Here is a 16,688-nt window from a genome sequence, read left to right as displayed (position 1 = left end):
CCCACCATCTGTTTCTTTCAATCCCCTTTTCTTCTCCCTGTCTTTAGGTCCTGTTTCTTGCTCTCTCCCACCCTGCCTCCAAGTCTGCCCTCTGATTCACTGCTGAAATGTATTAATTTGTAACTGTCTGTATTTATATGTAAATAGGCACGGGTTCCCCCCCCTCCACTCCTAACTCCAATCTAGCTGCAGCAGGAATAGCATTAGCTCCAAATCTTCTTTGCTTGTGAATCATTTAGTTGGGTTTTTCTGTGTCAGAAAATAGCTTCCTTTCTCCCTATCTTCCTCTGGATCTCCTCTTTCCCTTGGTAAGTTTCCTTTCTTTCCTCATTCTCTCTGAAATACACATATTACAGCAGATTTGAAATACTGTTTCGCCGAGATTGAGGATTTGATGGGCTCAATGTGTCCATCAAGACCTTTTTTGTTTCAGGGAAAAAACAGACTTTAGACTTTCAGTGCTAAACCTTCAATCAATCCATTTCTTTTCAGATATTTACAGATAACCAGAAATGGCTGCTAGAAAAGCAGCCTTAGAAACAGAACGGTGACACAAAGGAAGAGAGAACTAAAGAGGAGACATCAATAATCCTTAAATTGTATTGAACAGGAACTCAGTTTACCCACTTGTGTTCTCTTGTTATAAGAATGTCAGTGGGCTTTTGGACATTAACTGTAATGCATGAAAAACTGTGACCAAGGACTAAGTCATTCCCAGGATGTAAGAGAAGTGCAACTGTGAACCTTAGGCGATTCATGCCACTTTTGGTATCACTTTGCCAGTCTTGGTGCCTTGGGATTTTCTTCCCCCAAGATTCTTTAGAATTGATTAGAAAACCTCAATTTTGAAGCTCAAAATAGACTGCATTGCTTCCCTCATTGTCATTAATGGTTAAACAAATGAAACAAATACATAAAAAATAATTTTAAAACAAATGGAGGCAACCTACAAAATGAATAAACAAGCCAAAATGAAAATTGTGTCTTTGTGCACACCTAATTGTCACCTATCAAGTTCACATTTTACATGAAAGGACCATGACTATTTAAATAATTTATGTATCACTTGGAAAAATATCTTCCTAAGTGATTTACAACATAAAATTATACAAATAATATAGTCAAAAACAATATAAAATACATTAAAACAAAATCATAAAAAATTTAAAATATTCTCTCAAACAAGTTTTTAATGCTTTTCTAAATTTAAGCAATTCTGTTTCTTCACTCAAAAATGGTGGTAAATCATTCCAAAATTTGGGAATCATTCCTGAAAAAGATTTTACTCTCAAGCGAGAATACCTAAACAATCTAACATCCTGAGCTTTCAGAAGATGCCCTAACACTGATCTCAGAGGACAATTGGGTTTATACCAAGTTAAATGGTTATGTAGCTGTGGGGAACCTTCACCTCTCAACAGATTTTTAAATTTACATCTGGAACTGACTGGAAGCCAATGAAGATCAAATAATGGCTTAGCCGGGGTTCTCCTCCATCACTAAGATATGGGGAACTATGTCCAAGGATCACCTCAGCACCAGTGTACACAAAAACCATGACAACGTACCATATCACTGCCATGATACAGGAGAATCACAACCATGAACTAAGACAGCACTAGGATATGAGGGGAACCATTCTATGGACCAAGACAGTATTAAGCTGCTGAAAAAAAACACGCGCAAGGACCATGATAGTACCAAAATGCAGCAGAATGTATTAAGATCATAGCTTTGTGGGCTTGTGGAATGATCTGCAATAAAGTCATTGTGCCTAAATTCCAGAGAGTCCCTTCACTCCTTCCATAAAAAGCCAGTCCAGGCATCCAGACAGCAGTCCTAAAAGACAGAGAACAAGTGGTGCAGTGAGTGGTGAGTGCATGCTGCGACTGAAGGCACTGTCTGCCTGAGGAGTCCAAGTCAATGACCTGATGTAAGCAGTGACCAGGACAAATCTCAGCATAACATATGAGACAGTGGAATTATGCAGTAATTTAGTGGTTAGAGCAGCAGGCTACAAGCCAGGGTTTAGAATCCCACTGATACCCTTGGGCAAGTTATTTCACCCGCTATTGCATCAGGTAACAATGGAAGAGAGTTTATTTACTAAAGGGTGTTCTCCCGTTTTTATGTCTATGAAAAATATGCCTAGTAACAGGGCTCAGATTACAAAAAACTCTGGGGACAGGAAATACCTGAATGTAATCCACTTTAAAGTGGTTGACCAGATGCAAAATACAGAATATAAATTAAACCAAGCCGTTAGCCCGTTAAAACGGGCTACATCCTCTGTCTCTCTCACCTCCCCACTCATTCTCTCTCCCCTCCACCCCCTACCCTCCCTCCCTCCTCACCCACTCAGTCCCTCCCTCCCTCTCACTCTCCCTCATCCCACTCCCTCCACCCCTACCTCCCTCCCTCTCCACCCACTCCTCCCACTCAGTCCCTCCCTCCCACTCAGTCTCACTCCCTCCCTCCCCCCTCTCTCCCTCCCTCTCACTCTCCCTCAGTCCCACTCCTCCCTCCTACTCTCCCTCAGTCCCACTCCCTCCCTCCTTCTCTCAGTCCCACTCACTCTCCCTCAGTCCCACTCCTTCCGTCCCACTCCCTCTCACTCAGTCCCACTCCCTCTCTCTCCTCCCCTCTCACTCAGTCCCTCACTCTCTCTCCTCCCTCGCTGCCACCGCCGTTAAGCCGTTAAAAAGGGCTACATCCCTCTGTCTCTCACCTCCCCCTCATTCTCTCTCCCCTCCACCCCCTACCTCCCACCCACTCCTCCCTCTCCTCTCACTCAGTCCCTCCCTCCCAGTCTCACTCCCTCCCCCCTCTCTCCCTCCCTCTCACTCTCCCTCAGTCCCACTCCCTTCCCCTCTCCCTCAGTCCCACTCCCTCTCTATCTCCCTCCCCCCTCACTCAGTCCCCCCCTCTCCCTCCGTCCCACTCACTCCCTCCCACTCACTCCCACTCCCTCTCTCTCCTCCCCTCTCACTCAGTCCCTCCCTCTGTCAGTCCCTCCTTCTCTCTCTCCTCCCTCGCTGCGCCGCCGCCCGCTGCCACCGGACGCCACCGCCACCCGCCGCCGCTGGACGCCGCCACCGCTGGACGCCGCCGCCGCTACCACCGGACGCCGCCGCCGCTGCCTCCCGCCGCCGCTACCACCGGACGCCGCCACCACCCAACGCCGCCGCCGCTGCCACTGGACGCCGCCACCCAACGCCGCTGCCGCTGCCACTGGACGCCGCCATTGTTTTTTCTTTTTTTCTGACGCTGGCTCAGAGCGACGTGCTCGCCCGCACATGCGCGGTAGAGCTGGTCTCTACTGCGCATTTGCGGGCCGTCGGTCACAGGCCATTTATAAGGTAGATTAATAAAAATTGTAAAAAATTAAAATGTCAGAGGAGAGGAGATGTCACTAATAAAGAAATACAACAGCTTCTAGTTATTTTATTGTATTTCTAGATCTTTTTTCCAGTTGGCAGAAAGCAATGCACAATAGGCTTTAAAATATATAGCACAAAATACAGTAAACATATATTAACTAAAATTAAAAAGCTGTAAAACATTGTAAGCAATTGTTTGCATCTGAATACACTATTCATAAAGAGGGATTTGAAAAGACAATGTCAATGACATTGTTTATCATTTCATATCATTTTTAAAAAGAAGCACTAGAAAACAGACAAAATACAAATTTCTTTTTTTGGTTTTAGTGTGCACCTTTTCTGAATACTGTGCTGTTTGTAAATGGTGCACGCTATTTGCCGAAATAAAAAAAAACGATTAAAAAAAAAATGAAATAGCCCCAACAAAATGATGTGACAACCTCCCTCCAATGAAACAACACGATACAAAATGTTCATAGACTAATAAACTGTCTTAAACTAGTCAATTGAAAACCTGTCTGTTGAGCCAGGTTTTGGTACTGCACCTACATTGAAAATAGAAGCTAGCCTAATCTAAAGGCTGCTCATCCCACAGTTGTGGAGCGGCTACTGAAAAAGCCCCTTTCCCACATCCTTGTCAGTTTTGCTTGTCCCACTGTTGAGATGGACAGTAACAGTTCTTTGGAAGACCTCATCACATGCCTTGGGGTCATGAAGAACCAACTGTCCTTCAAATATTCTGAGCACAGATCATACAATGCTTTAAAAACTAACATAAGAAGTTTGAGTTGGTTATGATAGTATACCCAACAACAAATGCAGATCTCAGGTGCTATGTGGTCTCTATCGCTGAAGTTAGTAAGAAATCTCAACTGCCTTGTGTCTACTGCAACCCTTGGAAATGCTTTTTGGGGTTATCAAACAGACTGAATTATAATAATCTATGCAGACCATCTTATTTATCACAGCAGGTGTGACTGCCTACATGCCCTTCCAGGGACTAAAGGGTAGTGGTCAGGCCCAGCTAGAAACCAGTAGCTCTGAAGAGTCAGACCAGGGTGGTGCTTGATCAGCAGGCCATCCACACTCCTGTAGGATCACTAAGTTAGCCGCAGATGTAAGAGGAAAGGAAAGGCTCCCCCACTGGTGCAATTGGCTAAGAGTCTTTAATGCCTTCCTTGCTATTGGGCAGGCAGAATCCTGGAACTTCAATCCTGATTCCTGCTCCTCCTGTGATTGGCCGCCTAGACCTCAGGCCTACGTTCCAGGCTGCTCAATGGCGGGCCCTCTCCATGCTCTTGCCTCGTGAACTGCAACAGAGCCCTCTTGCTAGGAGAACCCACTGTGGTTAGAGCAGCAGGCTATGAACCAGGAGACCAGGGTTCGAGTCCCGCTGTCGCTCCTTGTGACCTTGGGCAAGTCACTTTACCCTCCATTGCCTCAGGTAGAAACTTAGATTGTAAGCCCTCTGGGGATAGGAAAATACCTACGGTACCTGAATGTAATCCACTTTGAAGAGCTGAAAAAAGTGCGAAAAGCGGAATATAAATCTAAATAAACAAACTCACTCCGAAGCCTCAGGACCTCTGGACCACTGTTCCTTGGATTCTCGCGAGTTCTGGTGTTACCCAGCCTTTCAGTTGCCTACCACCTGACTGCTCCTGACAGGTGGGAATTGAGCAGATACATCAAGACATAAGACACATGTTTCAAATTGCTGTCTACCCTGTAGGTATAGAAACTAGAACTGTCTTTAGGTTGGAATGGGGCCTGAATTTCATGATCTCATTAGGTATATCTCTAACCCCCTGCCCTCACTCTTGCCATTCTCACCTCCTCTTAGCTCTCACCTCTCTCATCCATCCCACACTCCCTCACACTTCACTCCCCTTGCTCTAACTGTTCACGCCCATTAATCAGCAGCAGGAGGAGGGGAAACAGCAGCAATTCAGTAGAGCTTCTTCCTGTGAACCTTACAGCCCTGCTACAAGCCCAGAGAACAGAGAAGCAAGGGAGAGGAACATTTCTGGATCTTCCTGCCACTGCTGCTGTCACTTCCTCCTGCTGTGAGAGAGCTGTCTCTTACTTCCCCTCCTGCTGCCATCAGCAACGTCACGTGAGAATCTGCTGTTCCCTTTTCTCCTTCTGCTGCCAGCTCCACACAGGATCCAGCTGTTTCGAGTAGCCTGGTTTTAGGTCTGTGTGGATGCCTCCACAGGGCTCCTTCCAGCTGCAGGGCCAGTCTGGCTTCCAGCTCTGCAAGCAGTTACTCATTAAGGGCCTCATTTTCAAAAGCATTTACACATTTAAAACTGGGTTTTACACGTGTAAACGCACTTTGATCACGTAAGTGGGCTTTTGAAAATGGCTACAATATATGCCATTGAATAGTCAATAGGTTTTACCCGCATTAAGTGTGCTTAACACCTGTAAACGGCTTTTGAAAATTGCTATAACAGTATGTTAAATTTACATGCATAACTCCTTTGAAAATTCGCCTGTAAATTCAGATCATCAGCCAGAATCTACTCAAGTTTCTTTAAATCTGTATTTGTAGTAGGATAATATCAGCACAATCATAGTGCTTGGAAGATGTAAGAACAACCAAGGTATATATATTAAAAAGAAACTGTACAAGGTCTGGTCACAGAGGGTCACCATTCTTCAGCTAGTGACTATATTTGTCTTTACCAATATGCAGAATGAAGCAATAGTTAGAGATGAGCTCTTGGAGGAAACATACCAGATTCTTATTGGGTATTTTTAGAATAAGGTCACAATGTTTTATTGCATCACATGCTGCAGACAGGTCAATGAAAATAGTTCCATATTTTTGCTACATTGAGGCAAGGTACCTGATCAACATACATGGGAACTCTCTGGGTTTCCCCCCAGAGACTCAAGGAATTTGCAACAATTGCTGGTTTGCCTGGAGAAAAACTCAAAAGGTCTGGGCCTCTCTTTTTAAAGATCCAGCCACTGTCCCTTCCTTGATAAGCTTGCAGGGAACAGGATGAGGGGGGCGATTCTGGAACACACACAGCAGGCAGCATGTATGCAGAAACTGGAGAGGGGCTGCAACACACAAAGCACCGTCTGCAGCTTTGATTCCAGGACCTGGGACTCACTCAACTGAGAGCAGAGGGAGGGTAACACAAGTCAGGGATCTGTGTCTTATTTTGGGGGAGGGGGGGGGAATCAAAGACAGTGCTGTGGTCAGGAAGGGCAAGAATGCTGGGGTTCATCCCAGGTGGGGGGAAATAGGATGGTGCGGATTAGTAGGAGGTGATGGCGAAGAAAAACTGTTACGCACTATTCCTATCCTCTCCCCCCTGCTAATCAGCAATAATAATAGTTTGACCACAACTCAAAAAGCTCCCAGGTATGCTGATCAACACTGGAATAGCCTGGCCAGAATTCATCCTGTTTGCCGGAGAACGGAAGGTCATCAAAGTTCAAACAATTGTAGAGAAACCTCTCCCATTAGTTTCAATTCGAGTGAGAGATGGCTGATCAGTCAGTAGCAGCCTGGATCATTCAATTGCTTTTTTTTTTTTTTTTGGTTGAAAGATGATCACAAATTTCGTGTGTCAACAGATTTCAGGACTTTCAGCCAATTGGGCAAGAAATGAGTCACAGAACTGAGCAGATGAACACAGAAGACTCCGTTTTCCAATTCAGTGCACAATAAACATTCAGAAGAACGATCATAGATTGACTGTTTGTAGCGCTGTACCATATACTTTAAAAAAAAAACAAAAAACCCCACACTTGGGCTAATGTACAGAAATACCGAGAATCGTTTCTAGTCCAACATGTAACACTAATACCATGGATGTCTGCAAAGCTTTTCATCCATCCCCTGGTGCGTTGCCAACCAACAGTTATAGTTGGGGACAACTCTGAATTTATAGAATGGCAGAGGATAGGAAGGAGAGGGGCCGTCAGCACACAAGGACATTTTTACTTTTTAAGATGAGTAGAGGGGGAGGGGAAAAGGTTGCAGCATGAGGACATTTTTAAAAATATATTTTTAAGGATGGTAGGAGGGAGAGGGTTAGGAAGCCTCAGGGGCTTTTTTTTTTTCTTTTAAAGAGGACTTAGCCAGTTAGTGCTTGATTTTCAGCACTAACCAGCTAAACTGAGCATGGGAAAATAGCCATAGTAAATCCAGCCAAATTCTGACAGGCTAGAATTAGACGAAAATATTTGGCTGAAAACCTATAGCCAGCTAGGGTCGGCTGAATATTTATTTGTGTTACGCTAACCACCTCAAATTAGGCAGGTATCCTACCAGGTCATGGGGCTGTTTGAAAAGTAACCCTTTAGTCGCATGCCTTACAAGACCTTCAGTCAAAAAGTTGGTTTTGCCATAGACGCAGAATGGGGAAAACATCTTAGGAGTCCTTTAGTTATCTACTCACAACAGAATTTCATCTCCCAGAACGGATTTATTCCTGATAGGAGAAAGTTGGTACAAGCCCTGGCACTCACAACAGACAGCTAAAGTTTGGAGCCTTACCGGACAGTAGACTGGTAGAGCAAGTCCTCCCTCTTTCGGTAGTTCTCCATGTGAGAGTAGTTTGTAGAAAACATGGCATCAAAAGTGAAGATTTTCTGTTTGATGGTACCACCATCTGTTACCTGGCAATAAAAGAACACATACATCAGTTTGTCTTCGAGATACTTTAAAAGCTAAGCATCACGTTTCAAAAGGAAAGTCAAATTTGTCTGGTTCTACCCCCACTGCATCTCATGGTCTTGGTACTACAAGGCCATGGATGCAATGTAATTAAAACCTGTCCAAGATTAGCTTCTCCTTTATAATATGGAGCTATTTGGCCACCTTACTAAAGCAACACTGCTTTCTAAAGGCTGTTCTCTCACTCCTGAAAAATAGGTGCTCTGCATTTCTCTTCTCAAACTTATTTCTTAACCTTAGGGGAGATTCATTTTCCGAGCCAGTCCTGCTAATGGCAGGGGCTGTCATGCATCTGTTTCTTGCAGTGTTTCTGTACCTTGCCCAGATCTGTTTCTTAATTGTTGCGTTACCTTCTCTCAGTTTATTCCCTGGCTTAGGGGTGTAAACTTTTAAATTGTAGCTTGAGTTTGAAATAGGGTAGAGAGAGGCTCCATGCCAATTGAAAACCTGTAATAAACCCCCTCCCTAGGTGTGGTTATAGGGCCTGCCCTCATTCTCCAGTGCATAATTTAATTTATTTGTTTTTCTATACCGATGTTAATCGGACATATCACACCGGTTTACATTGGAGACAGAGGAGTCTGTCATTACTGGCTTCATTATAATATGTATGAGGCTCACCATCCCATTTCAGACAGGCAAAGTCACTTTAATGATGCAAGAAACATCTGGCATAGGGTGAAGGAAACGCACAGAACATGCTTCTGGCGTGTGATGCCCGTGCAATCAAGATGAGAATCTCTGCTCAGCCTCATTGAAGTATGCTCTGAAACACACAGGGGGCAATAATCCAACTGCCCATGTTAGTGCAAACTCTGTGGCTACTTTTTACCTGCCAGGTGTGCACCAATAATCAAAGCAAAGCTCCGCAGGTAGTTGTGCTTTGATTATTGTTACAGGAAAGTTTCTCTCAGAAATTTGTGACTGCTTTTTCTGGGCAAAACTAAGCGCATCGTTGGCTTACCTGCCCTAAACCCAACCCCAGGAATGCCTCTGCTGTTCGTGGGTAAAACATCTGTGCGTTGTGGAACAGCACGTGTGCTTTCACCAGCACGGAGGGTGGGCAGTTCTCAACCAGCCCATTTCCACGGGTTAAATGCTGCTTTACAGGGGCGGATTGGGAGATCGGGCTTCCCCTGGTGGGCCGGTCGCTCCCATCACGCAATTTTTTTTTTTTTTTTTAAACTTCCCGGCCCAAAGAGAAACCTGCGGGCAGGGCCGGTGGAAGCACTAGGCCTGGGGCGCCGCAAGCAGTGGTATCCCGAGGGGAGCCAATGCCCCCGGGCGCAGGGAGGCTCATGCAGCGCTGCAACAGGCAGATGGGCAGGGCAGTGGTGAGGCTCACGTCACCATGACCCGAAGTAAAAGATAGTGTTTAAATGCACTGATGCTCCTTCTTCCTGCCTGTGCGGCCCCGGAAGTAAACGTTGCCGGAGCTGGGGGGCAGGAAGGAGGAGGAGCATTAGCACGTGCAGAAGAGGAGCAGCGCTTATGGGCCGCCGCGAATCCCAAGTTGCAGCGGCCCGAGAAGAGGAAGAGGCCCGGTAGCAGGGCCGTCGCGGCCCGAGAAGATCAGGGCCGCCGCAGAGCCCATCCTGCAGCGACCCGTGAAGAGGAGCCCCAGAGATGAGAGAGGCTGAGGGTCTGTAGAGAGTGTGTGTTTGCGCGTATGAGATGAGTTGAGCGATTGTGTGTGAGTGAGGACCTGAATGTTTGCAAAGACAGCATGTGAGAGCCTCTGTGTGAGAGAGACAGCGTGTGACGGTGAGAGCCTGTGCTTGAGCAAGACAGCATGTGGGAGTAAGAGAGAGCCTGTGTGTGAGCGTCAGACAGCATGTGCCAGTGAGAGTGTGTGTATGAATGATTGTATGAGAGAGAGCATGTGACAGTGAGAGCCTGTGTGTGTGAGAGAGAGAGAGAAATGCATGTGAGAATGAGAACCTGACTGTTTGAGGGAAGAAGGCGGAGAGAAAAGAAACAGAAAAAAAGACAATATAAAAGGAATTGGCAAAAAATAAGAATGGGAAGGTGGAAAAAAAAAAGCCTGTGACCAACCGATTAGAAAACTAAGATCAGACAGCAAAGGTAAAAAAAAAAGAAATTACTTTAGTGATTTGCACATGTAATCTTTGGGAATGTGCAAGAATAGCACTTTCTCTATGCGGATCTCACAATGTACGAGATCAGCATGGAGAAAGTGGAAGCCCACAGGGCCTGCACAGAGGAGGCAGCAGAATGGGCTTCAGTGTCTCTAGCAGCAATCGGCACCTCCCCAATAGCCATGTGGCAGCAGTGACAGTGGCAGAAGAGGAATGAGAGGAGTTCCAAGGTTGCTGGCAAAAGAAAGAGAAGGGGGTCTGCCTTTAGTGTGTGCATGTGTATGAATGGGACTCTGCCTGGGGGTGGGTGTGTGTGTGTGTGTGTGTGTGTGAGAATGACTGAGAGCTTGCCTGGGTGTGTGTGTTTGTGTATATGTGAGGGAGCCAGTGAGTGTGAGAGCATGAGTGTGTGTATGAGAAAATCCAAGGGAATAAGAGTTTGTATGTGGAGGGGGAGAGAGTAACTTAGAGCCTGAGAGTGTGTCAGTGTCAGTGAAAGCGAGAGGTTATGGTGGATATAAGAGCATGAATGTGTATGTATGTGACAGTGTATGTGTGAGAGAGAATGGACATGTGAGTATGTGTGAGAGTGAGAGGATAACCTCCTAATCCTCGACAATATCAGGGTGACTGGAAATCAAGAGCTCCCACGTATGGACAGCAGGGGCTTTTTAAAATCCTTATTAGTTTTAATTATTGAATATTATTTGATGTCTGCTCTTTTTGAAATATTTTATTGGTGTTATATACAAATTTTTGAAAATTTCCCTGAGTTAAATTACTGGAGGTTCTATTCATCAGCAGTTTTGAAATATATATTTTTAGTATGATTTTCCTAGTGTGATGTTTTATAGTTCTTGATTTTATTGTTTGATGTTTTATGAGGAATGATGGTATTTTCTGTTTTTCCATTGGACTAACAAATGTATTTTGGGAGCTATTACTCCCTTCCTTAGGTCAGAACAGAATGAGCAAATGACGACTTGTCTGTCATGGAAGGCTAAAACCTGTAAACAAAACAAGAGACCTTTTCCCCATCCATGCAATCTACCATATTTTTCCTAGTGAGGAATAATGCTGGCACCTCAGATGGAAAACGACACCTTTCCCTTACCCAGGATTAAGGATTGGTCAAATCCCTCCCTCCTTCCTTAATGCGCACCCAACAACGCCCCCAACATCTGACAACAGAGCAAGTCAGGAACAGCTAGGGCGGGGACAGGTGGAAATGCAGCCTTGTTTGGGCCACCTCTGCCCCATCCACTATGCAAGACTCTGCCCTGAACATCCCCAGCAGTTTCGTATTCCTACAGGGGGCTCTGCCTTAGGCTGTGACACTGCTGGCTTGACCCCAGGAATTTGGTCACAACATCTACTATCACCACCCACATTGGGAAAGTGAACTATATCATAGAAAGCTCTTCTCACCTCTTACTTCTGCTCTCTACAGGCTTATACTGCATGCTTCAAGGCATGTGGGAGAAGGCAGAAAGGATCCGACAGTTACTCCTCCTGACCCTTTCATAAAAGGCAAGCATTAAATATGAAAACGTATCAGAAGCAGGGCTGTGCCTGTGGCTAGCGAGCAAACGTGAACCCTTTTAAATAGCTCTACTGCGCCACCTTTGTGGAAACAGATCATAAAAATGCAGAAATCATCTGCTGCTGATTGTTGCCTGATAAGAAGCAAGGTGACACCGGCCCCCAGCACAGCTACCAATGCTATTTTACCTACAGCTGAGCTCACAGTCCATCTACCGAGACCCCAGTGTCCTCCTAACTGCAGTAAGGGAAAATATTTTGAAAGTTTTCTGAATTGTGAGTGATTTTTAGGTGTCCAATCTGTGCTGGGAGTGTGAAATTGATCTCTAAATGTTAAGGAACGTGCGAAGTGTTTTGTGTTTTTCAGAGTAACTTCTGATCACAGGGCAGGCTGTAGAAAAGCATAGGATCAGGGACAAGTGTGTTAGCACAGGCCTCTAAGTTGGAGGCGAGGGGCACACGATGTCAGAGAGGATGGATGGCAGAACAGAAGTCACGGCCTGAAAGAGGATGCACCATGCCTTTCCCCCCACACATCCTGTTACTGCCTTGGACCCACATGTGTGTGTGTGTTTGTTTTACATGCAAAGCACTGAGTGTAGGGCCCCTTTTGAGTGAGGGACTAGGGGTAGGACATGCCACTTGCCACCCTTGAAGGCTTATCCCTAGTCTGGGGCACCAAGCAGCCAGCCCAATTTGAGGATTCCCTGGAATCCCAGTAGTTAGAGCAGGGGGGGCTCAAACCTGTCCCCTTCCCATGTGGCTCAGTGATGTTTTGTTGGAACCGTGCAGTGCTCTGCATCTACGGAGCCCTGAATGGTCCAAATTAAACATAGAGGAACCACATGGGAGGACAAGGCACGGCATCGGCTAATAAGGGACCTGTGGCATTACACGCATGGAGGCTCAGCACAGGATTACAGAAAGGAGAGGGGGGCTCCCTTCTTCGGCTCCTCTTCAGCCAGACCTTGCCATCCTGACTGCCACTGTACGGTGCAGGCCAGAGCGCTCTGCCACGCCCGAGCAGGAGCCAACGAGACAAGGAAGGCAGAGTCTCAGAGCTCGGGTACATTAGGGAGTAGGTCAGGGTGGGGGGGGGGGGGGCTCATTTGCAGACCGGAAATCCAGTAAATACAAGGCATACATACGGCCCATAAGACAGGTTCCCTAGAAAAAAAAAACAACAAAAAAAAAACAAAAACTTACCAAGGCACATCGCCACCTATCCAGTTCCCCATAACCGTTCTTATTCTTATCTATCATAGACTCTTCAGTGGCGGTCATGAAGGTGATATGGATCCTGGGGCACTCGTACATTTATTGGGCTCACAGAGCCAAAAAAAAAAAATACCTCCAGTGATCAGATGGGCAATACCTCACAGCAAGGCCAGCATATTCCGGTTAGGCAACCGAGGGATGAGGTGGGTCCAACTAATGCCATCCATCCTGCAATACACCACGCAACTTCCACGGCCAGGCATTATCATCATCTTTCATTTAGGAGGTAATGATTCAGTCTCAGTCAAAAACATTGACTTCATAATTGCCATCAAGAAGGATTTGACTGCAGTTAAGGCTCTTTGGCCATCTGTGGTATTGGTTTGGTCTCACATTATCCCTCGATTGGTACGGAGAGGTGCGAAGTCACATAAAGGCATCGAGAAATGCAGGCGTAAATTAAATAAGGAAGTGGGTAGCTGGGTGAGGGCGATAGGGGGTCACAGACATGCCGATATTTCGCCCACCTGTGCGGGCATGTATAGGCCAGATGGGGGTTCACCTATCCGATGTGGGCGTAGATATCTTCATCCTCTCCCTGCAAACGGCCACAGCAGCGCTAGCTGATTAGTGGGGGTAGGAAACAAATAAGGTGTTACTGTTTCCTACTTTGGCAGGGCCCTCACCAGTACATAAGGAGATTTGTCGCTGCATAGGGGGGGAGGTTTTTGGTGTCGGGGGAGGGGGAAGGGGAGGCGTGGAGCACCAATGACTTTGCATAGGGGGAAAAGCGTGGGGATGGCTATACGCAAAGCAAGGCGCAGACCGAGATAATGGCCGGTCTGGGGGTGGCCCAATGAAGACTTGGCATAAGCAATAACCGGGGTCCGCAAGGCCAGAGGTGGGATGAGGCGGCAGAACACTGCACGGAGCGGCAGTAGCTACATGGGCATACATGGAGCGGGATGCCAGTGGCGGGTGTTCCACCTTCACGGAGTGGGATGCCAATGTCGTACCACCTTCACGGAGCAGAAGACTGGTGGGCTGCCGCCTCCAACAAATAGAGGGGTGGGTAAGAGCATGTAAATTTACCGGTGGGGGCATAGGCTAGAGGTATTGCCAAATGTTGAGCTTGTTCAAGTATTGCTGATTGTTAATGTTTAAAGTAATGTTAATTGGCTGTGGCTGTTTCTTCCACTCAATAAAGGAACATGATTTACCTTACTGTGCCCTCTGTGTGGTCAAGAGTGGGAGGGGTGGGGTGCCCAGAAGCTACAGCTTTGCACAAGGTTAGGTTAACTCCATTCTTTATCACTTTACTTAATTAAAAGCTTCTTGCTATTTAAGCCCACTAACAAGTCACCTTCCTTAGCCATGGCCTTGCAAACTCAAAACTTCTTTCCTGTTTTTCCTCTGTCTTTCTAGTCTTTGTAAGCTCCAAAGACTAAAGATCATCCATTATGTGTCTCTGTGCAGTGCTGGGTGCACCAGATATATGCTAATAGTAATAATGAATGGCAGGCTTTTAGGATGTGAGTCACTTGCATAAGAAGGAAAATAATGGGGCTGATATAAAGTTGTTATAAAAATAAAGAAACATTCCACACTTAACACAGAATTACTAGCAGGGGAAGGAACAGCTCTTAAGCACCTGGCTTCAGAATCCGAAGAGCAGCTGATGCCGTCCTGGTGTTTCAAGGCTTGCTTTGAAGCAATCTGTGCAAAACTCAGATCAGGATGCACCGGGCTGTTGAGGATTGGGAGCTGCAAGTGTATAGAAGGAGACACCTTTTCATTGGACCCACTAGTTTTCTTCACTAGATTTCTGGATCTAATCCTCTCTTCCTCGGATCAGAACAGAACCTATAAGGTATCACCTTATATATATATATTGTTTTATTTGTTAACATTTATTCCCATATTGTAAATGATGGCAGGCAAAGGTCAATTGCCCCATTCAGTCTTCCCATGGGGGCAAAGTCGGGGATGGGCGTCAAGCCACTACAGTTAAGAATTACCGTAAAATCTATTTGCACCCCTGCTCATGGCACAGAGTTCCAAAGGTGGCGGATTGCGCCCTTTAAAGTATATAAAAAAAAAAGAAATATGAAGCTAAAATGAATCAAACTGTCTTAATGCCTCAAAGCTCTTTTCAATTTCTTTCCTCAAAAGTATCATAAGCAGAACAGGGGTAGGGGAGACAGAGACTATAGAGGCAATAAAGCCGGGATTAGTCTGCCAGCTGGGGTCCTCCGTTCTGTCCCACTGATACTAGCATCTGCTGTTATACTGGATGTACTTATACCGGGGACAGGACTCTGCTGATGTATTGTATTACCACAAATACCTATTTTCTTGGGTAGAATTCTGTTACACGCTATTATCACAAACCCTAGTTTCCCAGAAGTAGATTAAGGTAAGACTTAGAAAATTCCTCAGTAAAGCCTCTGAAATTGTGCTGCAGTTTGGCATAAATTTGAAAAATTTTGCATATTAAATAGAAATGTGTGTACTAAAACTAGTTTTCCAAACTTGCTTTGTGTCTGTATAATTATTTTGTGAACAGCAGGACCCTCCAGAATAGTAAGCCTTCATTCTGGAGGAGTGGCAGGAGGATCATGAGGTTAGGGCTTCTTGATGGGAGGGGTGGGTAGGGTGTCATAAGAACATAAGAAATTGCCATGCTGGGTCAGACCAAGGGTCCATCAAGCCCAGCATCCTGTTTCCAACAGAGGCCAAAACCAGGCCACAAGAACTTGGCAATTACCCAAACACTAAGAAGATCCCATGCTACTGATGCAATTAATAGCAGTGGCTATTCCCTAAGTATAATTGATTAATAGCCATTAATGGACTTCTCCTCCAAGAACTTATCCAAACCTTTTTTGAACCCAGCTACACTAACTGCACTAACCACATCCTCTGGCAACAAATGCCAGAGCTTTATTGTGCGTTGAGTGAAAAAGAATTTTCTCCGATTAGTCTTAAATGTGCTACTTGCTAACTTCATGGAATGCCCCCTAGTCCTTCTATTATTCGAAAGTGTAAATAACCGAGTCACATCTACTCGTTCAAGACCTCTCATGATCTTTTTTTTATTTATTTATTTATTTAATTTTATATACCAACAGCCGTTTGCACATCGTGCCGGTTTACAGATAACTTACAAACCAAAAATATATAGGCAAAGCCTTTACAAGGAACAGTGTGTAACATAAACAATAGTAACAGAGTCTTACTAGACCTCTATCATATCCCCCCTCAGCCGTCTCTTCTCCAAGCTGAACAGCCCTAACCTCTTCAGCCTTTCCTCGGTTGGGTGGGGGTGCTGTCACTGGAGGATGAGAGGCCGCTATGTGGTGTGTGTACTGTAACTGGGGAGAAGAGAGGCAGAGAGAATTCAGGGAGAGTAGGTGCTATCACTTGGGGGGGTTATGCTGACCCTCAGGAGTGGGAGGTGGGTGTTGTCATCAGGGGGTGGGATTGTGCTATCACTCGGGGTTGGGGCAGGAAATTCCCCTGTTAACCAACCATGCCTTTCCCTTTGGGCTGGTTAGCATAAAGGATTAGAGTATTGGGCCTGGAAAACATTAAACCCTGATCTGAAGGAGGTAACACCTTAGTAAGAGCAAAACAAAACACATTCCACTGTCACTTTGTAAAGTAACATCAAACCCTGAAATAAAAAAAAAAAAAAAAAACACAAATCCACCCACTCAGAACCTATGTAGCAAACTTACCATA

General features: G+C 45.6%; 1 protein-coding gene across 4 annotated transcripts in view; it reads right to left on the bottom strand.

The window, feature by feature from the left end:
* The window catches only part of IGSF21 (immunoglobin superfamily member 21), a 716,438-nt gene that overhangs the window by 341,191 nt on the left and 358,559 nt on the right, over positions 1 to 16,688 (bottom strand). For all 4 annotated transcript variants that reach the window (XM_029579027.1, XM_029579029.1, XM_029579028.1 and 1 more), the window contains one exon: positions 7,906 to 8,027. In XM_029579027.1, coding sequence (XP_029434887.1) covers positions 7,906 to 8,027 — 122 coding nt within the window. The remainder of the gene's footprint in view (positions 1 to 7,905; positions 8,028 to 16,688) is intronic.

This window comes from Rhinatrema bivittatum, chromosome 15, assembly GCF_901001135.1.
Source record: "Rhinatrema bivittatum chromosome 15, aRhiBiv1.1, whole genome shotgun sequence".
In the NCBI taxonomy this organism is placed as follows: domain Eukaryota; kingdom Metazoa; phylum Chordata; class Amphibia; order Gymnophiona; family Rhinatrematidae; genus Rhinatrema; species Rhinatrema bivittatum.
This window is presented reverse-complemented; position numbering and strand designations above follow the sequence as displayed.